The sequence below is a fragment of the Oncorhynchus nerka genome, linkage group LG7 (genome assembly GCF_034236695.1).
Source record: "Oncorhynchus nerka isolate Pitt River linkage group LG7, Oner_Uvic_2.0, whole genome shotgun sequence".
Lineage (NCBI taxonomy): Eukaryota > Metazoa > Chordata > Actinopteri > Salmoniformes > Salmonidae > Oncorhynchus > Oncorhynchus nerka.
This window is the reverse complement of record NC_088402.1, coordinates 10,646,867-10,672,252: the sequence shown is the minus strand read 5'-3', so window position 1 is coordinate 10,672,252 and position 25,386 is coordinate 10,646,867. Positions and strand designations below refer to the sequence as shown.

At 47.2% G+C, this 25,386-nt stretch overlaps 1 protein-coding gene across 1 annotated transcript in view; it reads left to right on the top strand.

The window, feature by feature from the left end:
• LOC115124066 (gamma-aminobutyric acid type B receptor subunit 1-like) overlaps nt 1–25,386 on the top strand; it is a 254,510-nt gene that overhangs the window by 90,791 nt on the left and 138,333 nt on the right. The window contains exon 6 of the mRNA XM_065020170.1: nt 8,858–9,018. Within this exon, the coding sequence (XP_064876242.1) occupies nt 8,858–9,018 (161 nt within the window). The remainder of the gene's footprint in view (nt 1–8,857; nt 9,019–25,386) is intronic.

Sequence of the window (25,386 nt, the reverse complement as noted above, 5' to 3'; positions counted from 1 at the left end):
ACAGGCCTCTCTCATCTTTTTAAGTGGGAGAACTTGCACAATTGGTGGCTGACTAAATACTTTTTTTGCCCGTATAATATAATCCGTGTGATTGTAATGACCACTGGTGGTATAGCAGTAACTGAACTGATAGCACTATTTGGCCAAATCACTTTCACTAATAATTTAAGTGATAAGACTAGGCAGATTGTGGCCATATTACTAGCAGGTCTCGCTGGTTGGAACGGGTTCTTTCCCTTCCACCCCCTGCTTTCCTTTGAGCCGGAGCTTTTCTTGTACAATGACCCGCTAGGCTTCACATCAGAGCCAGAAAACACAGATTCCATGAATAGCAGATGTGGCCTGGAGGTCCATCAGGGCCAACCAGCACACAGTCCTATTAGGCCCATCACAGAGCCATCGCTTCTGCCAGCTCTAGCCCAAATCTCTTCCCCCCTGTCCTCACACACTGAAGTGTGTGTGTGTGTGTGTGTGTGTGTGTGTGTGTGTGTGTGTGTGTGTGTGTCAGGGCTGATCGTCATCTACGATATGTGTCAGGGCTGATCATCTACGATATGTGTCAGGGCTGATCGTCATCTACGATATGTGTCAGGGCTGATCATCATCTACGATATGTGTCAGGGCTGATCATCATCTACGATATGTGTCAGGGCTGATCATCTACAATATGTGTCAGGGCTGATCATCATCTACGATATGTGTCAGGGCTGATCATCATATAAGATATGTGTCAGGGCTGATCATCATCTACGATATGTGTCAGGGATAATCAGTATATCAGAATGGCCCATAAAAGCTATACTATGCCACTTCCTGCGAGCACTGTAAGTAAGCCCTGTAAAGCAACATCCACTGTAAATAAGCCCTGTAAAGCAACATCCACTGTAAATAAGCCCTGTAAAGCAACATCCACTGTAAATAAGCCCTGTAAAGCAACATCCACTGTAAATAAGCCCTGTAAAGCAACATCCACTGTAAATAAGCCCTGTAAAGCAACATCCACTGTAAATAAGCCCTGTAAAGTAACATCCACTGTAAATAAGCCCTGTAAAGCAACATCCACTGTAAATAAGCCCTGTAAAGCAACATCCACTGTAAGTAAGCCCTGTAAAGCAACATCCACTGTAAGTAAGCCCTGTAAAGCAACATCCACTGTAAATAAGCCCTGTAAAGCAACATCCACTGTAAGTAAGCCCTGTAAAGCAACATCCACTGTAAATAAGCCCCGTAAAGCAACATCCACTGTAAATAAGCCCCGTAAAGCAACATCCACTGTAAATAAGCCCCGTAAAGCAACATCCACTGTAAATAAGCCCCGTAAAGCAACATCCACTGTAAGTAATCCCCGTAAAGCAACATCCACTGTAAGTAAGCCCTGTAAAGCAACATCCACTGTAAATAAGCCCTGTAAAGCAACATCCACTGTAAATAAGCCCTGTAAAGCAACATCCACTGTAAATAAGCCCTGTAAAGCAACATCCACTGTACATAAGCCCTGTAAAGCAACATCCACTGTAAGTAATCCCTGTAAAGCAACATCCACTGTAAATAAGCCCTGTAAAGCAACATCCACTGTAAGTAAGCCCTGTAGAGCAGCACCCACTGTAAATAAGCCCTGTAAAGCAGCACCCACTGTAAATAAGCCCTGTAAAGCAACATCCACTGTAAATAAGCCCTGTAAAGCAACATCCACTGTAAATAAGCCCTGTAAAGCAACATCCACTGTAAATAAGCCCTGTAAAGCAACATCCACTGTAAATAAGCCCTGTAAAGCAACATCTACTGTAAATAAGCCCTGTAAAGCAACATCCACTGTAAGTAATCCCTGTAAAGCAACACAATCCTGTAATTAAAGTTTCATCTTAATTCAACTCCCCCTGGCACAGGGGTAGGGAGGGAACGCTTGTTAAATTGCTGTGGTGCTGGCTGCTGTAGTCCTGTACTGGGAATGGTTTGATATGTCTACAGTAAGAGGAGCTTGGCTGTCTAATGAGAGAGAGAGAAAGGAGAGAGGAGACAGAGAGAGAGGAGACTGAGGGGGGGAGGGAGGGAGGGAGGGAGGGAGGGAGGAGGGAGGGAGAGAGGGAGGGAGGGAGGGAGGGAGGGAGAGGGGAGGGGGAGGGAGACAGAGTTAGTTTCTCCACAGAGATCCATGTTGTGTATCCACCTCTGGCCTGCTCACCTCCCTACCACTGAGGAAGTACAGTTCCCGCTCAGCCCAGTCAAAACTGTTCGCTGCTCTGGCCCCCCAATGGTGGAACAAACTCCCTCACGACGCCAGGACAGCGGAGTCAATCACCACCTTCCGGAGACACCTGAAACCCCACCTCTTTAAGGAATACCTAGGATAGGATAAAGTAATCCTTCTCACCCCCCTTAAAAGATTTAGATGCACTATTGTAAAGTGGCTGTTCCACTGGATGTCATAAGGTGAACGCACCAATTTGTAAGTCGCTCTGGATAAGAGCGTCTGCTAAATGACTTAAATGTAAATGTAAATGTGTATATAGTAACTGACCACTGTATATGTAGTAGGTCTACCATGCTCTACGGTAGTGACTTTTGCTTCATCCCAAATGGCATCCTATTCCCTTTATAGGGCCTATGGTCCCTGGTCAAAAGTAGTGCCCCAAATAGGGAATAGAGTGCCATTAGGGAAGCAGAGTGTCTCAGTTGAGGAAAGTCTTCTCAGAACTCCTTTAACTTCATATTTCTCCTGTCAGGCCCCAACGTTGTCATCCCAGCCTCTCCAGAGAGTGTGGGCTGGTGGGTGTCATGGCGCATACCAATGCTGCGACTGGAAACCAAGCCTGACGGGATCCAGTTTTGACAGACAAGGCTGTGGAGGACTGAGACGGTTGCTCTGCGCTCCTCGCAATACAAACAATGAGAGCCAACCCAGTTAAGCATTCTGATCCCGAACGAATTAACCTCGTTCAAATCAATGAACCTCTTTAAGTGGAGCCATGAATGAATGATCACAGACGAAGGCTGTAGCCCAGGCTAATGAGCCAACCGGACCAAGGAGTGGACCAACCGGCCGGCCAACCAACGGGCCTCTGCTGCTCAGATACTGTAACCAAGGCCTTTTATTCCCCACAATGCTGTTCATAGCACTGCTCACCAGTGGCTGGAATGACAAGATCGCCGCCCTGGTGGCACAAAATGTACATTACATCTACACTCCCTACAACCCCGGCTAATTATTAGAATCAGGGGCGCTATATTAGGGTTGGAATGAAAAACCTTCAGGATAGTAACTCTCCAGGAACAGGGTTGGAGTTTAAACCTACAGGAGGGTCTCTCTCCAAGAACAGTGTTGGAGTTAAAACCTACAGGATGGTATCTCTCCAGGAACAGGGTTGGAGTTAAAACCTACAGGATGGTAACTCTCCAGGAACAGGGTTGGAGTTAAAACCTACAGGAGGGTATCTCTCCAGGAACAGGGTTGGAGTTTAAACCTACAGGAGGGTCTCTCTCCAGGAACAGGGTTGGAGTTTAAACCTACAGGATGGTAACTCTCCAGGAACAGGGTTGGAGTGAAAACCTACAGGATGGTAGGTCTCCAGGAACAGGGTTGGAGTTAAAACCTACAGGAGGGTCTCTCTCCAGGAACAGGGTTGGAGTGAAAACCTACATGATGGTAGGTCTCCAGGAACATGATTGGGCAGCCCTGCCCTATAGAGAACACTACTTTTGACCAGAGCCCTATGGGGTTCCATTCTGGATGCAGCTATGGAGATGAAATGCCTCAGTGCTGTAGAACCTAGAGGGTTCTTAGATTCCTTCTTAGAACCTTCTGTACTGGACCATCTTTGGCAGAGCTTCCCCTAGCCTCTCTTGGCAACCACAGCAGAGGATAGAGATACAGAGGGAGGTGGGATAGTAACTGGCCTTACATTTTAGAGAGAGAGAGAGAGAGTGAGAGCGAGAGAGAGAGACTCTATCTATCTGCTCCTTTAAAAAAAAATGACCCTGTTGTTTAAAACAGTCTCCAGAATGTCTAATCAGCTTTGCAGCAAAACATCAGTTAAATGTATTGGGCGCTAAGGTGCATGACTCTTAAAACTCTCCAGAACACTATAATGTGTTTGCTTGTTATTCTTCTGACAGTGCAATTAATATTATTTACATTTCAGTCTGATTTGAACATTTTACAAGTGACTCGCCAGTTGTTCGACATCTATAGCTTATTAAGAGAAGGAGATGCTACTTAAGTAAAGGAATGAATGTGGGTAGTTGGAGGATGAGACACATGACTTTCTAACCAGCAAGAAGCATGGATTTTCCCAGGAGTGATGGGAACGCAGAGAGATATACATCAACCAGACAGAGAGATATACATCAACCAGACAGAGGGATATACATCAACCAGACAGAGAGATATACATCAATCAGACAGAGAGATATACATCAACCAGACAGAGAGATATACATCAACCAGACAGAGAGACAGAGAGATATACATCAACCAGACAGAGAGATATACATCAACCATACAGAGAGATATACATCAACCATACAGAGAGATATACATCAACCAGACAGAGAGATATACATCAACCAGACAGAGAGATATACATCAACCAGACAGAGAGATATACATCAACCAGACAGAGAGACAGAGAGATATACATCAACCAGACAGAGATATATACATCAAGCAGACAGAGAGTTACATCAAGCAGACAGAGATACAGAGAGATACATCAAACAGACAGAGAGATACATCAAACAGACAGAGAGATATACATCAAACAGACAGAGAGACATAGAGATATACATCAACCAGACAGAGAGATACAGAGATATACATCAACCAGACAGAGAGATATATCAAGCAGACAGAGAGAGGTGGTAAGGATGTAAGGATGAATCCATGTAGTCTGTGGGAGGGAGGGAGGGAGACAAAGAAATGGTTCATTATATCGCTACGTTACATTTGGTAAATGCCTTTTGCTAAATTGAATGTTTTTATTGATTGGCATGTGGAAGGACGTGATAGAGTAGATCAGAGAGGGAGGAAAAAAGAGCTGTTTGAGAAAGGATGAGAGGGCTACATCTGAAGGAAATAGATACAATACAAAACACACATAGAGAGAGCAAGGAGGAGGGAGAGATTACAAATGGAGAAGTGCAGAGGAATGAGAGAATCCATGGTCTACTTTGATAATGACTTGACATTTGTAATTAAAATATTTGCATCTAGCTAGAAGAGCATAGAGATGCAGCACAGTGGTAGTGAGGGCTGAGAGAGACAGAGAGAGAGAGAGAGAGAGATACAGAGAGAGAGAGAGAGAGAGAGAGAGAGAGAGCGAGCGAGAGAGAGAAAACAGCTCTTGTTAAAGGCCCAGTGCAGTCAAAAACATGATTTTTCTGTGTTTTATATACTGTACAGTTTCACACTATGAGGGTGGAATAATACTGTGAAATTGGGGAAATGATGATAATACCCTTTTAGTGTAAGAGCTGTTTGAAAAGACCACCTGAAATGTCAGCCTGTTTTGGTGGGATGGAGTTATGACCTGCCTGGTGGTAAATTAGTTAGTAGAACAATAAGAAAGAGTTGGCCACTCTAACAATGGCTGCAGTCCAACTTCTAAGTAGACAGCCCTTGGCAATAAACCCTCAGGCCTTGAAATACGCATTACATCGTCATATCGGCGTGTATCTTAAATGTCCCTTGACCAAGCGAGAGAGAGAGTGATGGTCGGAGAGGCAACTTTCTTGGTGGAAAATCTTGAAATTGAATTTTTTATTTTTATTATTCTTGTTGCCAAATACTTTATACACAAACAAAACTCCAGAATTCTATGTCAAAAAAATAATATTTTTTTATTGAATTTAATCACCTTGTTATTAAGACATTATCCTTAGTAAATTACAATGAGAAAAACATCTTCCTGAATCATTTTATGAGTGAATACAATTGCACTAGAATTGCCATATTTTTTAAATTATTTTTTTGTATATATTTTTTGTAATGTTATTTATATATATACCAAAAAAGTGTTAAATAAATCTAAATACATGTTATATTTGAAATTCTTCAAAGTAGCCACCCTTTGCCTTGGTGACAGCTTTGCACACTCTCTCAACCAGCTTCATGAGGTAGTCACCTGGAATGCATTTCCATTAACAGGTGTGCCTTGTTAAAAGTTCATTTGTGACATTTCTTTCCTTCTTAATGCGTTTGAACCAATCAGTTGTGTTGTGACATGGTAGGGGTGGTATACAGAATATTGCCCTATTTGGTAAAAGACCAAGTCCATATTATGGCAAGAACAGCTCAAATAAGCAAAGAGAAATGACAGTCCATTATTACTTTAAGACACAAAGGTCAGACAATACAAAAAACATTTCAAGAACTTTAAAAGTTTCTTCAAGTGAAGTCGCAGAAACCATCAACGTCTATGATGAAACTGGCTCTCATGAGGACTACCACACGTGGGCCAAGAAACACAAGCAATAGACTGGTGGAAATCTGTCCTTTGGTCTGATGGTTTCTGGTCTTTGTGAGACGCAGAATAGGTGAACGGATGATCTCCGCATGTGTGGTTCCCACCGTGAAGCATGGAGGAGGAGGTGTGATGGTGCTTTGCTGGTGACACTGTCAGTGATTTATTTAGAATTCAAGGCACACTTAACCAGCATGGCTAACACAGCATTCTGCAGCGATACGCTTTCCCATCTGATTTGCGCTTAGAGGGACTATCATTTGTTTTTCAACACCTCCAGGCTGTGTCAGGGCTATTAGACCAAGAAGGAGAGTGATGGAGTGCTGCATCAGATGACCTGGCCTCAACAGTCACCCGACCTCCACCCATTTGAGATGGTTTGGGATGAGTTGGACCACAGAGTGAAGAAAAAGCAGCCAACAAGTGCTCAGCATATGTGGGAACTCCTTCAAGACGGTTGGAAAAGCATTCCCCATGAAGCTGGTTGAAAGAATGCCAAGAGTGTGCAAAGCTGTCATCTCGGCAAAGGGTGGCTACTTTGAAGAATTTCAAATATAACATGTATTTAGTAATTTCTTGTTTACACCTGTGTTTTGTTAGACATGTTTGATGTAGGGATGTAAGTAGTTGATTATTTTGTATGATGAATAAATATAAAGTTTTTAAAAATGTAAAAAATAAACAATTATAAAAAAAAATGATAGAAGAAAGAGTTCCAAACCTCTCTGCCAATAACAGGTCTTTTTCTGTTTTCTCCTCCCCACTCAGACCCAGACAGTCCTAAAGAAATTCTTGCTTGACCATTTTAATTGAAAACAATCACAGTAAGTTAATTGCTACCCAGATAAAAACGGCGCATTGGACCTTTAAAGTTTACAATAAAAAATGAAGTATTATAGTGTGTAGTTGGCTGAGGAAAGAAAAGGGAGAGAACGGTAATTGAGAATCTCTGTTAAGGGATTGCAAATTCAAAGTGGTTTGTGAAACGGAGAAGGATAGAGCAAAACAACCAACCAACTACCCTCCCTCCCTCCCTCCCTCCCTCCACCTCTTCTCTCTCTCTCTCTCCTCTCTCTCTCTCTCTCTCTCTCTCTCTCTCTCTCTCTCCTCTCTCTCTCTCTACCTCCCTCTGTGCTACGTAAACCTGGACCACTGTAATTATTTCCCTCTCTCTGCTGCAGTCGACGGGAAAAAAAATTACGCTTGGACCTTGTTCACTTTAACACTTACGTTTAACCCGAAACTGCTGTGACCGTTTATTGTGTTGTTTTTAACCGCTGAAGGGTAACCGGGTTCGACTCTTGCTATCTGCTTACCTGTCGTTTAAAATTCCATCATTCAAATGCCGAGTTGACAACACGCGCCTCGTTAACGGGCAGGAATAGACAACTGTGGCATGTTTATGAATTGCGGCGGTTGATCCTACATAACATGCGCACTACCTAGCGTGCCGTTTTAATTAAATCATAATGCAATATCTTCCGGGAGAGCAGTGAGTATGTAGGGAATTGGATAGGGCAAGGACAGATGAGTATTTAAAACGAGCACGGTTGAACAGTGTAGGTTACCGTCGGATGTATTCCTATTTCTCTCTAAATTAATTCTAATATTTTCTCTCACATCTAATTCCCGAGACTTTGCGGCCGGGCGCTCTCAGTGATATAATCATTTCCAGAACCTTGGACAGCGGAAATACTAACACAAAGAATGGTCGCAGGATACAAATGATTTTCTACCACTGACAGGTTTTCTGGTGGCTATTCATATCGAGCGAGCAAGTTCAATTAAGAGACTTCCAACCTGCATGTATCGTTAATTGACCTTATCTGTCTGTTAATTTCAAATGAACTTACTATCAGCCGGGTACTGATTACGCTAAACGTGTAACTGCAAGAGGATATCTACCTGTAAATTATATCCAACTGGATTGATTTATAGGCTACTGTGGATTTGGGTCGTATTATTGTCCGGAGACCAACACATGTTGAGTTCAAAGAGAGGAATAATAATTTAGAGACAGAAAAGCAGCCTCTTGTGTAGGTTCCTCAGACTGAATAGTAACATTTATTTACAGACGAAAACGACGTTACCCTTCAGTAGAACTAGTGTTGAGATAGATTGGCTATTTTATGAGGAATAGAAATAGTTTATTTTGTCACGAGAAAAAACACACACTTACAAGAGTTCTTGACGCAGCAACAGCAGAACAATATCAGAGGAGCATAGTCACCAAGACAATTCTCAACCATCAGCGGCATACTACATTTTCTGACACTCTAAAACTTCCACCATGGCGGTGTCCTGTCAAAGTCTACCCGGGGGTCGACGCTCCATCATTGGCAAGACATTGATGTTCGCCTCGCTGACTTTACTATTCTCTTGGTCCTGCCCGGCTCTAGGCAAGAAGAAGCTCTACATCGGTGCCCTCTTCCCAATGAGCGGAGGCTGGCCCGGGGGCCAAGCATGCCTCCCTTCCGCTCAGATGGCCCTCGACTTGGTGAACAAGAGAACGGATATACTGCCGGAGTACGAACTTGAACTGATCCACTACGATAGCATGGTGAGTAGCCTAGGCTAACCTAACCACAAAATAAGTGCTTTGACTGCATGATTTATGCGTAAACATCAATTTATCCCATCCAAAGTGTCTGAATTACGTGGTTTATGGTTATATTAATAATTCAGACTGGATCGTTATTCATATTAGATCAACATTTGATTCATAATGGCTTGTTTTCTTAGTGAGTTGGAGGCCCCAGGTCGAGGCTAGTAAATGTGTTAACTTAGGTACATTTTCTGTTCAAATTCAATCTTCTTAATTTTTTTTTATTTTTTATCTAACCCACTCTCATAGAGCCTCATTGCTACAGCTTAGAGTAATTGAAATTAAAGTCATTTTTGCAGTCATATATGCACAGGAACTCTGTCAGGGTGGAATAGTCCAACTCTGTCAGGGTGGAATAGTCCAACTCTGTCAGGGTGGAATAGTCCAACTCTGTCAGGGTGGAATAGACCAACTCTGTCAGGGTGGAATAGACCAACTCTGTCAGGGTGGAATAGACCAACTCTGTCAGGGTGGAATAGACCAACTCTGTCTGGGTGGAATAGTCCAACTCTGTCAGGGTGGAATAGACCAACTCTGTCAGGGTGGAATAGACCAACTCTGTCAGGGTGGAATAGTCCAACTCTGTCAGGGTGGAATAGTCCAACTCTGTCAGGGTGGAATAGTCCAACTCTGTCAGGGTGGAATAGTCCAACTCTGTCTGTCAACTCTGGGTGGAATAGTCCAACTCTGTCAGGGTGGAATAGTCCAACTCTGTCAACTCTGGGGTGGAATAGTGGAATAGACCAACTCTGTCAGGGTGGAATAGTCCAACTCTGTCAGGGTGGAATGGAATAGTCCAACTCTGTCAGGGTGGAATAGACCAACTCTGTCAGGGTGGAATAGACCAACTCTGGGTGGAATAGACCAACTCTGTCAGGGTGGAAACTCTGTCACCAACTCTGTCAGGTGGAATCTGTCTGAATAGTCAACTCTGTCAGGGTGGAATAGTCCCAACTCTGTCAGGGTGGAATAGTCCAACTCTGTCAGGGTGGAATAGACCAACTCTGTCCAACTCTGGGTGGAATAGACCAACTCTGTCTGGGTGGAATAGTCCAACTCTGTCAGGGTGGAATAGTCCAACTCTGTCAGGGTGGAATAGGGTGGAATAGACCAACTCTGTCAGGGTGGAATAGACCAACTCTGTCAGGGTGGAATAGACCAACTCTGTCAATAGACCAACTCTGTCTGGGTGGAATAGTCCAACTCTGTCAGGGTGGAATAGTCCAACTCTGTCAGGGTGGAATAGTCCAACTCTGTCTGGGTGGAATCTGTCAGTCCAACTCTGTCAGGGGTGGAATAGTGTCAGGGTGGAATAGGGTGGAATAGACCAACTCTGTCAGGGTGGAATAGTCCAACTCTGTCAGGGTGGAATAGACCAACTCTGTCAGGGTGGAATAGACCAACTCTGTCAGGGTGGAATAGACCAACTCTGTCAGGGTGGAATAGACCAACTCTGTCAGGGTGGAATAGACCAACTCTGTCTGGGTGGAATAGTCCAACTCTGTCTGGGTGGAATAGACCAACTCTGTCTGGGTGGAATAGTCCAACTCTGTCAGGGTGGAATAGACCAACTCTGTCAGGGTGGAATAGTCCAACTCTGTCAGGGTGGAATAGTCCAACTCTGTCAGGGTGGAATAGTCCAACTCTGTCAGGGTGGAATAGTCCAACTCTGTCAGGGTGGAATAGACCAACTCTGTCAGGGTGGAATAGACCAACTCTGTCAGGGTGGAATAGACCAACTCTGTCAGGGTGGAATAGACCAACTCTGTCAGGGTGGAATAGTCCAACTCTGTCAGGGTGGAATAGACCAACTCTGTCAGGGTGGAATAGACCAACTCTGTCTGGGTGGAATAGACCAACTCTGTCAGGGTGGAATAGTCCAACTCTGTCAGGGTGGAATAGACCAACTCTCAGGGTGTCCAACTCTGTCTGGGTGGAATAGACCAACTCTGTCAGGGTGGAATAGACCAACTCTGTCAGGGTGGAATAGTCCAACTCTGTCAGGGTGGAATAGTCCAACTCTGTCAGGGTGGAATAGTCCAACTCTGTCAGGGTGGAATAGTCCAACTCTGTCAGGGTGGAATAGTCCAACTCTGTCAGGGTGGAATAGACCAACTCTGTCAGGGTGGAATAGACCAACTCTGTCAGGGTGGAATAGACCAACTCTGTCAGGGTGGAATAGTCCAACTCTGTCAGGGTGGAATAGACCAACTCTGTCAGGGTGGAATAGACCAACTCTGTCAGGGTGGAATAGTCCAACTCTGTCAGGGTGGAATAGTCCAACTCTGTCAGGGTGGAATAGTCCAACTCTGTCAGGGTGGAATAGTCCAACTCTGTCAGGGTGGAATAGTCCAACTCTGTCAGGGTGGAATAGTCCAACTCTGTCAGGGTGGAATAGTCCAACTCTGTCAGGGTGGAATAGTCCAACTCTGTCAGGGTGGAATAGACCAACTCTGTCAGGGTGGAATAGACCAACTCTGTCAGGGTGGAATAGTCCAACTCTGTCAGGGTGGAATAGTCCAACTCTGTCAGGGTGGAATAGACCAACTCTGTCTGGGTGGAATAGACCAACTCTGTCAGGGTGGAATAGTCCAACTCTGTCAGGGTGGAATAGTCCAACTCTGTCAGGGTGGAATAGAATAGTGGAATAGTCCAACTCTGTCAGGGTGGAATAGACCAACTCTGTCAGGGTGGAATAGTGGAATAGACCAACTCTGTCAGGGTGGAATAGTCCAACTCTGTCAGGGTGGAATAGACCAACTCTGTCAGGGTGGAATAGACCAACTCCAACTCTGTCAGCGTGGAACAGTCCAACTCTGTGTGGGTGGAATAGACCAACTCTGTCAGGGTGGAATAGACCAACTCTGTCAGGGTGGAATAGACCAACTCTGTCAGGGTGGAATAGACCAACTCTGTCAGGGTGGAATAGTCCAACTCTGTCTGGGTGGAATAGTCCAACTCTGTCAGGGTGGAATAGAATCTGTCAGGGTGGAATAGTCCAACTCTGTCAGGGTGGAATAGTCCAACTCTGTCAGGGTGGAATAGTCCAACTCTGTCAGGGTGGAATAGACCAACTCTGTCAGGGTGGAATAGTCCAACTCTGTCTGGGTGGAATAGACCAACTCTGTCAGGGTGGAATAGACCAACTCTGTCAGGGTGGAATAGACCAACTCTGTCTGGGTGGAATAGACCAACTCTGTCTGGGTGGAATAGACCAACTCTGTCTGGGTGGAATAGTCCAACTCTGTCTGGGTGGAATAGACCAACTCTGTCAGGGTGGAATAGACCAACTCTGTCAGGGGTGGAATAGACCAACTCTGTCTGGGTGGAATAGTCCAACTCTGTCTGGGTGGAATAGTCCAACTCTGTCAGGGTGGAATAGACCAACTCTGTCAGGGTGGAATAGACCAACTCTGTCAGGGTGGAATAGACCAACTCTGTCAGGGTGGAATAGACCAACTCTGTCAGGGTGGAATAGACCAACTCTGTCTGGGTGGAATAGACCAACTCTGTCAGGGTGGAATAGACCAACTCTGTCAGGGTGGAATAGACCAACTCTGTCTGGGTGGAATAGGTCAGGGTGGAATAGTCCAACTCTGTCAGGGTGGAATAGACCAACTCTGTCAGGGTGGAATAGACCAACTCTGTCTGGGTGGAATAGACCAACTCTGTCTGGGTGGAATAGACCAACTCTGTCAGGGTGGAATAGTCCAACTCTGTCAGGGTGGAATAGTCCAACTCTGTCAGGGTGGAATAGACCAACTCTGTCAACTCTGTCTGGGTGGAATAGACCAACTCTGTCAGGGTGGAATAGTCCAACTCTGTCAGGGTGGAATAGTCCAACTCTGTCAGGGTGGAATAGTCCAACTCTGTCAGGGTGGAATAGTCCAACTCTGTCAGGGTGGAATAGACCAACTCTGTCAGGGTGGAATAGACCAACTCTGTCAGGGTGGAATAGACCAACTCTGTCTAGGTGGAATAGACCAACTCTGTCAGGGTGGAATAGACCAACTCTGTCAGGGTGGAATAGACCAACTCTGTCAGGGTGGAATAGACCAACTCTGTCAGGGTGGAATAGTCCAACTCTGTCAGGGTGGAATAGTCCAACTCTGTCAGGGTGGAATAGTCCAACTCTGTCAGGGTGGAATAGTCCAACTCTGTCAGGGTGGAATAGACCAACTCTGTCAGGGTGGAATAGACCAACTCTGTCAGGGTGGAATAGTCCAACTCTGTCAGGGTGGAATAGACCAACTCTGTCCAACTCTGTCAGGGTGGAATAGACCAACTCTGTCAGGGTGGAATAGACCAACTCTGTCAGGGTGGAATAGTCCAACTCTGTCAGGGTGGAATAGTCCAACTCTGTCCAACTCTGGGGTGGTAGACCAACTCTGTCAGGGTGGAATAGACCAACTCTGTCAACTCTGTCAGGTGGAATAGTCCAACTCTGTCAATAGACCAACTCTGTCTGGGTGGAATAGACCAACTCTGTCTGGGTGGAATAGACCAACTCTGTCTGGGTGGAATAGTCCAACTCTGTCTGGGTGGAATAGTCCAACTCTGTCTCCAACTCTGTCAGGGTGGAATAGTCCAACTCTGTCAACTCTGGTGGAATAGTCCAACTCTGTCAGGGTGGAATAGACCAACTCTCAGTCAATAGACCAACTCTGTGGAATAGACCAACTCTGTCAGGGTGGAATAGACCAACTCTGTCAGGGTGGAATAGACCAACTCTGTCAGGGTGGAATAGACCAACTCTGTCTGGGTGGAATAGACCAACTCTGTCTGGGTGGAATAGACCAACTCTGTCAGGGTGGAATAGACCAACTCTGTCAGGGTGGAATAGACCAACTCTGTCTGGGTGGAATAGACCAACTCTGTCTGGGTGGAATAGTCCAACTCTGTCAGGGTGGAATAGTCCAACTCTGTCAGGGTGGAATAGTCCAACTCTGTCTGGGTGGAATAGTCCAACTCTGTCAGGGTGGAATAGTCCAACTCTGTCAGGGTGGAATAGACCAACTCTGTCAGGGTGGAATAGTCCAACTCTGTCAGGGTGGAATAGACCAACTCTGTCAGGGTGGAATAGACCAACTCTGTCAGGGTGGAATAGACCAACTCTTTCTGGGTGGAATAGACCAACTCTGTCAGGGTGGAATAGACCAACTCTGTCAGGGTGGAATAGTCCAACTCTGTCAGGGTGGAATAGACCAACTCTGTCACCAGACCAACTCTGTCAGGGTGGAATAGACCAACTCTGTCAGGGTGGAATAGACCAACTCTGTCTGGGTGGAATAGTCCAACTCTGTCAGGGTGGAATAGACCAACTCTGTCAAGTTGGAATAGACCAACTCTGTCAGGGTGGAATAGTCCAACTCTGTCTGGGTGGAATAGACCAACTCTGTCAGGGTGGAATAGTCCAACTCTGTCAGGGTGGGGTCAGAATGGAATAGACCAACTCTGTCAGGGTGGAATAGTCCAACTCTCTGGGTGGAATAGTCCAACTCTGTCAGGGTGTGGAATAGGGTGGAATAGACCAACTCTGTCAGGGTGGAATAGACCAACTCTGTCTGGGTGGAATAGACCAACTCTGTCTGGGTGGAATAGTCCAACTCTGTCAGGGTGGAATAGACCAACTCTGTCAGGGTGGAATAGACCAACTCTGTCTGGAATCCAGTCAGGGTGGAATAGACCAACTCTGTCTGGGTGGAATAGACCAACTCTGTCAGGGTGGTGGAATAGACCAACTCTGTCAGGGTGGAATAGACCAACTCTGTCAGGGTGGAATAGACCAACTCTGTCAGGGTGGAATAGACCAACTCTGTCAGGGTGGAATAGACCAACTCTGTCAGGGTGGAATAGTCCAACTCTGTCAGGGTGGAATAGGGTGGAATAGTCCAACTCTGTCTGGGTGGAATAGTCCAACTCTGTCAGGGTGGAATAGTCCAACTCTGTCAGGGTGGAATAGTCCAACTCTGTCAGGGTGGAATAGTCCAACTCTGTCAGGGTGGAATAGACCAACTCTGTCAGGGTGGAATAGACCAACTCTGTCTGGGTGGAATAGACCAACTCTGTCTGGGTGTCAACTCTGGGTGGAATAGACCAACTCTGTCAGGGTGGAATAGACCAACTCTGTCAGGGTGGAATAGACCAACTCTGTCAGGGTGGAATAGTCCAACTCTGTCAGGGTGGAATAGTCCAACTCTGTCAGGGTGGAATAGTCCAACTCTGTCAGGGTGGAATAGACCAACTCTGTCAGGGTGGAATAGACCAACTCTGTCTGGGTGGAATAGACCAACTCTGTCTGGGTGGAATAGACCAACTCTGTCAGGGTGGAATAGTCCAACTCTGTCAGGGTGGAATAGACCAACTCTGTGGAATAGACCAACTCTGTCAGGGTGTGGAATAGTCCAACTCTGTCAGGGTGGAATAGTCCAACTCTGTCAGGGTGGAATAGTCCAACTCTGTCAGGGTGGAATAGTCCAACTCTGTCAGGGTGGAATAGACCAACTCTGTCAGGGTGGAATAGACCAACTCTGTCAGGGTGGAATAGACCAACTCTGTCAGGGTGGAATAGTCCAACTCTGTCAGGGTGGAATAGACCAACTCTGTCTGGGTGGAATAGACCAACTCTGTCAGGGTGGAATAGACCAACTCTGTCAGGGTGGAATAGTCCAACTCTGTCAGGGTGGAATAGTCCAACTCTGTCAGGGTGGAATAGACCAACTCTGTCAGGGTGGAATAGACCAACTCTGTCAGGGTGGAATAGACCAACTCTGTCAGGGTGGAATAGTCCAACTCTGTCAGGGTGGAATAGACCAACTCTGTCAGGGTGGAATAATAGACCAACTCTGTCAGGGTGGGGTGGAATGGAATAGACCAACTCTGTCAGGGTCAGGAATATAGACCAACTCTGTCAGGGTGGAATAGACCAACTCTGTCAGGTCAGGGTGGAATAGTCCAACTCTGTCAGGGTGGAATAGTCCAACTCTGTCAGGCTGGAATAGACCAACTCTGTCAGGGTGGAATAGTCCAACTCTGTCAGGGTGGAATAGACCAACTCTGTCAGGGTGGAATAGACCAACTCTGTCAGGGTGGAATAGTCCAACTCTGTCAGGGTGGAATAATAGACCAACTCTGTCAGGGTGGAATAGACCAACTCTGTCAGGGTGGAATAGACCAACTCTGTCAGGGTGGAATAGACCAACTCTGTCAGGGTGGAATAGACCAACTCTGTCAGGGTGGAATAGACTGTCAGGGTGGAATAGACCAACTCTGTCAGGGTGGAATAGACCAACTCTGTCTGGGTGGAATAGTCCAACTCTGGGGGTGGAATAGACCAACTCTGTCAGGGTGGAATAGACCAACTCTGTCAGGGTGGAATAGACCAACTCTGTCAGGGTGGAATAGACCAACTCTGTCAGGGTGGAATAGACCAACTCTGTCAGGGTGGAATAGTGTCAGGGTGGAATAGACCAACTCTGTCAGGGTGGAATAGGGTGGAATCCAACTCTGTCAGGGTGGAATAGTCCAACTCTGTCAGGGTGGAATAGTCCAACTCTGTCAGGGTGGAATAGTCCAACTCTGTCAGGGTGGAATAGTCCAACTCTGTGTCCAACTCTGGGTGGAATCTCTGTCAGGGTGGAATAGTCCAACTCTGTCAGGGAATAGACCAACTCTGTCAGGGTGGAATAGACCAACTCTGTCAGTCAGGTGGAATAGTCCAACTCTGTCAGGGTGGAATAGACCAACTCTGTCAGGGTGGAATAGACCAACTCTGTCAGGGTGGAATAGACCAACTCTGTCTGTCTGGGTGGAATAGGGTGGAATAGTCCAACTCTGTCACCAACTCTGTCAGGGTGGAATAGACCAACTCTGTCAGGGTGGAATAGACCAACTCTGTCAGGGTGGAATAGACCAACTCTGTCAGGGTGGAATAGACCAACTCTGTCAGGGTGGAATAGTCCAACTCTGTCCAACTCTGTCAGGTGGAATAGACCAACTCTGTCAGGGTGGAATAGACCAACTCTGTCAGGGTGGAATAGTCCAACTCTGTCAGGGTGGAATAGTCCAACTCTGTCAGGGTGGAATAGACCAACTCTGTCAGGGTGGAATAGACCAACTCTGTCAGGGTGGAATAGACCAACTCTGTCAGGGTGGAATAGACCAACTCTGTCCAACTCTGTCGGTGGAATAGTCCAACTCTGTCAGGGTGGAATAGGTCAGGGTGGAATAGACCAACTCTGTCAGGGTGGAATAGTGGAAATAGACCAACTCTGTCAGGGTGGAATAGTCCAACTCTGTCAGGGTGGAATAGTCTCTGTCAAATAGTCCAACTCTGTCAGTGGAATAGTCCAACTCTGTCAGGGTGGAATAGACCAACTCTGTCTGGAATAGGGTCAGGGTGGAATAGACCAACTCTGTCAGGGTGGAATAGACCAACTCTGTCAGGGAATAGACCAACTCTGTCAGGAATAGACCAACTCTGTCAGGGTGGAATAGACCAACTCTGTCAGGGTGGAATAGTCCAACTCTGGGTGGAATAGTCCAACTCTGTCAGGTGGAATAGTCCAACTCTGTCAGGGTGGAATAGACCAACTCTGTCAGGGTGGAATAGACCAACTCTGTCAGGGTGGAATAGACCAACTCTGTCAGGGTGGAATGGGGTGGAATAGTCCAACTCTGTCAGGGTGGAATAGTCCAACTCTGTCAGGGTGGAATAGTCCAACTCTGTCTGTCAGGTCAGGGTGGAATAGACCAACTCTGTCAGGGTGGAATAGACCAACTCTGTCAGGGTGGAATAGTCCAACTCTGTCAGGGTGGAATAGACCAACTCTGTCAGGGTGGAATAGACCAACTCTGTCTGTCAGGGTGGAATAGTCCAACTCTGTCAGGGTGGAATAGACCAACTCTGTCAGGGTGGAATAGACCAACTCTGTCAGGGGTGGAATAGACCAACTCTGTCTGGAATAGAATAGACCAACTCTGTCAGGGTGGAATAGTCCAACTCTGTCAGGGTGGAATAGTCCAACTCTGTCAGGGTGGAATAGACCAACTCTGTCAGGGTGGAATAGACCAACTCTGTCAGGGTGGAATAGTCCAACTCTGTCAGGGTGGAATAGTCCAACTCTGTCAACTCTGGGTGGAATAGGGTGGAACCAACTCTGTCAGGGTGGAATAGACCAACTCTGTCAGGGTGAATAGTCCAACTCTGTCCAACTCTGTCAGGGTGGAATAGTCCAACTCTGTCAGGGTGGAATAGGTCAGGGTGGAATAGTCCAACTCTGTCAGGGTGGAATAGACCAACTCTGTCAGGGTGGAATAGACCAACTCTGTCAGGGTGGAATAGACCAACTCTGTCAGGGTGGAATAGTCCAACTCTGTCAGGGTGGAATAGACCAACTCTGTCTGGGTGGAATAGACCAACTCTGTCAGGGTGGAATAGACCAACTCTGTCAGGGTGGAATAGACCAACTCTGTCAGGGTGGAATAGACCAACTCTGTCAGGGTGGAATAGACCAACTCTGTCAGGGTGGAATAGACCAACTCTGTCAGGGTGGAATAGACCAACTCTGTCAGGGTGGGGTGGAATAGTCCAACTCTGTCAGGGTGGAATAGACCAACTCTGTCAGGGTCCAACTCTGTCTGGGTGGAATAGTCCAACTCTGTCAGGGTGGAATAGTGGAATGGAATAGTCCAACTCTGTCAGGGTGGAATAGTCCAACTCTGTCAGGGTGGAATAGACCAACTCTGTCAGGGTGGAATAGTCCAACTCTGTCAATAGGGTGGAATAGTCCAACTCTGTCAGGGTGGAATAGACCAACTCTGTCAGGGTGAATGGAAATAGACCAACTCTGTCAGGGTGGAATAGACCAACTCTGTCAGGGTGGAATAGACCAACTCTGTCAGGGAATAGACCAACTCTGTCAAATAGACCAACTCTGTCTGGGTGGAATAGACCAACTCTGTCAGGGTCAGGGTGGAATAGACCAACTCTGTCAGGGTGGAATAGTCCAACTCTGTCAGGGTGGAATAGTCCAACTCTGTCAGGGTGGAATAGTCCAACTCTGTCAGGGTGGAATAGTCCAACTCTGTCAGGGTGGAATAGACCAACTCTGTCAGGGTGGAATAGTCACCAACTCTGTCAGGGTGGAATAGACCAACTCTGTCAGGGTGGAATAGACCAACTCTGTCAGGAATAGACCAACTCTGTCAGGAATAGTCCAACTCTGTCAGGGTGGAATAGTCCAACTCTGTCAGGGTGGAATAGACCAACTCTGTCAGGGTGGAATAGTCCAACTCTGTCAGGGTGGAATAGACCAACTCTGTCAGGGTGGAATAGTCAGGGTGGAATAGACCAACTCTGTCAGGGTGGAATAGACCAACAAATAGACCAACTCTGTCAGGGTGGAATAGACCTGTCAAATAGTCTCTGTCAGGGTGGAATAGACCAACTCTGTCAGGGTGGAATAGTCCAACTCTGTCAGGGTGGAATAGTCCAACTCTGTCTGGGTAATAGACCAACTCTGTCAGGGTGGAATAGTCCAACTCTGTCAGGGTGGAATAGTCCAACTCTGTCAGGGTGGAAACTCTGTCAGGGTGGAATAGTCCAACTCTGTCAGGGTGGAATAGACCAACTCTGTCAGGGTGGAATAGTCCAACTCTGTCAGGGTGGAATAGTCCAACTCTGTCAGGGTGGAATAGACCAACTCTGTCAGGGTGGAATAGTCCAACTCTGTCAGGGTGGAATAGTCCAACTCTGTCAGGGTGGAATGGAGTCCAACTCTGTCAGGGAATGGAATAGTCCAACTCTGTCAGGGTGGAATAGACCAACTCTGTCAGGGTGGAATAGTCCAACTCTGTCAGGGTGGAATAGACCAACTCTGTCAGGGTGGAATAGTCCAACTCTGTCAGGGTGGAATAGACCAACTCTGTCAGGGTGGAATAGACCAACTCTGTCAGGGTGGAATAGACCAACTCTGTCAGGGTGGAATAGTCCAACTCTGTCAGGGTGGAATAGTCCAACTCTGTCAGGGTGGAATAGGTCAGGTGGAATAGTCCAACTCTGTCAGGGTGGAATAGACCAACTCTGTCTGGGTGGAATAGACCAACTCTGTCAGGGTGGAATAGTCCAACTCTGTCAGGGTGGAATAGGTCAGGAATAGTCCAACTCTGTCAGGGTGGAATATAGTCCAACTCTGTCAGGGTGGAATAGACCAACTCTGTCTGTCAGGGTGGAATAGTCCAACTCTGTCAGGGTGGAATAGTCCAACTCCAAATAGTCCAACTCTGTCAGGGTGGAATAGACCAACTCTGTCAGGGTGGAATAGACCAACTCTGTCAGGGTGGAATAGTCCAACTCTGTCAGGGTGGAATAGACCAACTCTGTCAGGTCAGGTGGAATAGAATAGACCAACTCTGTCAGGGTGGAATAGACCAACTCTGTCAGGGTGGAATAGACCAACTCTGTCTGGGTGGAATAGACCAACTCTGTCTGGGTGGAATAGTCCAACTCTGTCAGGGTGGAATAGTCCAACTCTGTCAGGGTGGAATAGACCAACTCTGTCAGGGTGGAATAGTCCAACTCTGTCAGGGTGGAATAGTCCAACTCTGTCAGGGTGGAATAGTCCAACTCTGTCCAACTCTGTCAGGGTGGAATAGAAACTGTCTGGGTCCAACTCTGTCAGGGTGGAATAGTCCAACTCTGTCAGGTGGAATAGTCCAATAGACCAACTCTGTCAGGGTGGAATAGTCCAACTCTGTCAGGGTGGAATAGGGTCCAACTCTGTCAGGGTGGAATAGTCCAACTCTGTCAGGGTGGAATAGACCAACTCTGTCCAACTCTGTCAGGTGGAATAGACCAACTCTGTCAGGGTGGAATAGTCCAACTCTGTCAGGGTGGAATAGGTCAGGGAATAGTCCAACTCTGTCAGGGTGGAATAGTCCAACTCTGTCAGGGTGGAATAGTCCAACTCTGTCAGGGTGGAATAGTCCAACCAACTCTGTCAGGGTGGAATAGTCCAACTCTGTCAGGGTGGAATAGTCCAACTCTGTCAGGGTGGAATAGTCCAACTCTGTCAGGGTGGAATAGTCCAACTCTGTCAGGGTGGAATAGACCAACTCTGTCCAACTCTGTCAGGTGGAATAGACCAACTCTGTCAGGGTGGAATAGACCAACCTGTCAGGGTGGAATCAGGGTGGAATAGACCAACTCTGTCTGGGTGGAATAGACCAACTCTGTCAGGGTGGAATAATTCTACTCTGTCAGGGTGGAATAGACCAACTCTGTCAGGGTGGAATAGACCAACTCTGTCAGGGTGGAATAGACCAACTCTGTCAGGGTGGAATAGTCCAACTCTGTCAGGGTGGAATAGTCCAACTCTGTCAGGGTGGAATAGACCAACTCTGTCAGGGTGGAATAGTCCAACTCTGTCAGGGTGGAATAGTCCAACTCTGTCAGGGTGGAATAGTCCAACTCTGTCTGGGTGGAATAGTCCAACTCTGTCTGTCCAACTCTGTCAGGGTGGAATAGTCCAACTCTGTCAGGGTGGAATAGTCCAACTCTGTCAGGGTGGAATAGGTCAGGGTGGAATAGACCAACTCTGTCAGGGTGGAATAGACCAACTCTGTCAGGGTCAGGGTGGAATAGACAACTCTGTCTGGGTGGAATAGTCCAACTCTGTCAGGGTGGAATAGTCCAACTCTGTCAGGGTGGAATAGACCAACTCTGTCAGGGGAATAGTGTCAGGGTGGAATAGTCCAACTCTGTCAGGGTGGAATAGACCAACTCTGTCAGGGTGGAATAGACCAACTCTGTCAGGGTGGAATAGACCAACTCTGTCCAACTCTGTCTGTCAGGGTGGAATAGTCCAACTCTGTCAATAGGTCAGGGTGGAATAGTCCAACTCTGTCAGGGTGTCAGGGTGGAATAGTCCAACTCTGTCAGGGTGGAATAGTCCAACTCTGTCAGGGTGGTCAGGGTGGAATAGGGTGGAATAGTCCAACTCTGTCAGGGTGGAATAGTCCAACTCTGTCAGGGTGGAATAGTCCAACTCTGTCAGGGTGGAATAGACCAACTCTGTCAGGGTGGAATAGACCAACTCTGTCAGGGTGGAATAGACCAACTCTGTCAGGGTGGAATAGACCAACTCTGTCAGGGTGGAATAGAACTCTGTCTGGGTGGAATAGTCCAACTCTGTCAGGGTGGAATAGACCAACTCTCTGTCCAACTCTGTCAGGGTGGAATAGTCCAACTCTGTCAGGGTGGAATAGACCAACTCTGTCAGGGTGGAATAGTCCAACTCTGTCAGGGTGGAATGGTCAAATAGTCCAACTCTGTCCCAACTCTGTCAGGGTGGAATAGTCCAACTCTGTCAGGGTGGAATAGTCCAACTCTGTCAGGGTGGAATAGACCAACTCTGTCAGGGTGGAATAGACCAACTCTGTCAGGGTGGAATAGACCAACTCTGTCAGGGTGGAATAGTCCAACTCTGTCAGGGTGGAATAGTCCAACTCTGTCAGGGTGGAATAGTCCAACTCTGTCAGGGTGGAATAGTCCAACTCTGTCAGGGTGGAATAGACCAACTCTGTCAGGGTGGAATAGTCAGGGTGGAATAGTCCAACTCTGTCAGGGTGGAATAGACCAACTCTGTCAGGTGGAATAGGAATAGTCCAACTCTGTCAGGGTGGAATAGTCCAACTCTGTCAGGGTGGAATAGTCCAACTCTGTCAGGGTGGAATAGTCCAACTCTGTCAGGGTGGAATAGTCCAACTCTGTCAGGGTGGAATAGGTCAGGGTGGAATAGACCAACTCTGTCAGGGTGGAATAGACAACTCTGTCAGGGTGGAATAGTCCAACTCTGTCAGGGTGGAATAGACCAACTCTGTCAGGGTGGAATAGACCAACTCTGTCAGGGTGGAATAGTCCAACTCTGTCAGGGTGGAATAGTCCAACTCTGTCAGGGTGGACATAGTCCAACTCTGTCATAGAATCAACTCTGTCAAATAGACTCTGTCAGGGTGGAATAGACCAACTCTGTCAGGGTGGAATAGTCACCAACTCTGTCAGGGTGGAATAGACCAACTCTGTCAGGGTGGAATAGACCAACTCTGTCAGGGTGGAATAGACCAACTCTGTCAGGGTGGAATAGTCAACTCTGTCAGGTGGAATAGACCAACTCTGTCAGGGTGGAATAGTCCAACTCTGTCAGGGTGGAATAGTCCAACTGGAATAGTCCAACTGTCAGGGTGGAATAGTCCAACTCTGTCAGGGTGGAATAGTCCAACTCTGTCAGGGTGGAATAGTCCAACTCTGTCAGGGTGGAATAGTCCAACTCTGTCAGGGTGGAATAGACCAACTCTGTCAGGGTGGAATAGTCCAACTCTGTCAGGGTGGAATAGACCAACCAACTCTGTCAGGGTGGAATAGTCCAACTCTGTCAGGGTGGAATAGACCAACTCTGTCAGGGTGGAATAGTCCAACTCTGTCAGGGTGGAATAGTCCAACTCTGTCAGGGTGGAATAGTCCAACTCTGTCAGGGTGGAATAGACCAACTCTGTCAGGGTGGAATAGACCAACTCTGTCCAACTCTGTCAGGTGGAATAGACCAACTCTGTCAGGGTGGAATAGACCAACTCTGTCAGGGTGGAATAGTCCAACTCTGTCAGGGTGGAATAGTCCAACTCTGTCAGGTCAGGGGTGGAATAGACCAACTCTGTCAGGGTGGAATAGACCAACTCTGTCAGGGTGGAATAGTCCAACTCTGTCAGGGTGGAATAGTCCAACTCTGTCAGGGTGGAATAGTCCAACTCTGTCAGGGTGGAATAGTCCAACTCTGTCAGGGTGGAATAGACCAACTCTGTCAGGGTGGAATCTGTCAGGGTGGAATAGTCCAACTCTGTCAGGGTGGAATAGTCCAACTCTGTCAGGGTGGAATAGTCCAACTCTGTCAACTCTGTCAGGTGGAATAGTCCAACTCTGTCAGGGTGGAATAGTCCAACTCTGTCAGGGTGGAATAGTCCAACTCTGTCAGGGTGGAATAGTCCAACTCTGTCAGGGTGGAATAGTCCAACTCTGTCAGGGTGGAATAGTCCAACTCTGTCAGGGTGGAATAGACCAACTCTGTCAGGGTGGAATAGGTCAGGGTGGAATAGTCCAACTCTGTCAGGGTGGAATAGTCCAACTCTGTCAGGGTGGAATAGACCAACTCTGTCTGGGTGGAATAGTCCAACTCTGTCAGGGTGGAATAGACCAACTCTGTCAGGGTGGAATAGTCCAACTCTGTCAGGGTGGAATAGTCCAACTCTGTCAGGGTGGAATAGTCCAACTCTGTCAGGGTGGAATAGTCCAACTCTGTCAGGGTGGAATAGTCCAACTCTGTCAGGGTGGAATAGTCCAACTCTGTCAGGGTGGAATAGAAACTAGGGTGGAATAGACCAACTCTGTCAGGGTGGAATAGTCCAACTCTGTCAGGGTGGAATAGACCAACTCTGTCAGGGTGGAATAGTCCAACTCTGTCAGGGTGGAATAGACCAACTCTGTCAGGGTGGAATAGTCCAACTCTGTCAGGGTGGAATAGTCCAACTCTGTCAGGGTGGAATAGTCCAACTCTGTCTGGGTGGAATAGACCAACTCTGTCAGGGTGGAATAGTCCAACTCTGTCAGGGTGGAATAGTCCAACTCTGTCAGGGTGGAATAGACCAACTCTGTCAGGGTGGAATAGTCCAACTCTGTCAGGGTGGAATAGTCCAACTGTCAGGGTGGAATAGTCCAACTCTGTCAGGGTGGAATAGACCAACTCTGTCAGGGTGGAATAGTCCAACTCTGTCAGGGTGGAATAGTCCAACTCTGTCAGGGTGGAATAGTGGAATCTGTCAGGGTGGAATAGTCCAACTCTGTCAGGGTGGAATAGTCCAACTCTGTCAGAAATAGTCCAACTCTGTCAGGGTGGAATAGACCAACTCTGTCAGGGTGGAATAGTCCAACTCTGTCAGGGTGGAATAGACCAACTCTGTCAGGGTGGAATAGTCCAACTCTGTCAGGGTGGAATAGACCAACTCTGTCAGGGTGGAATAGTCCAACTCTGTCATGGTGGAATAATCCAACTCTGTCAGGGTGGAATAGTCCATCTCTGTCAGGGTGGAACAGTCCATCTCTGTCAGGGTGGAATAGTCCAACTGGAATAGTCCAACTCTGTCAGGGTGGAATAGTCCAACTCTGTCAGGGTGGAATAGTCCAACTCTGTCAGGGTGGAATAGTCCAACTCTGTCAGGGTGGAATAGACCAACTCTGTCAGGGTGGAATAGTCCAACTCTGTCAGGGTGGAATAG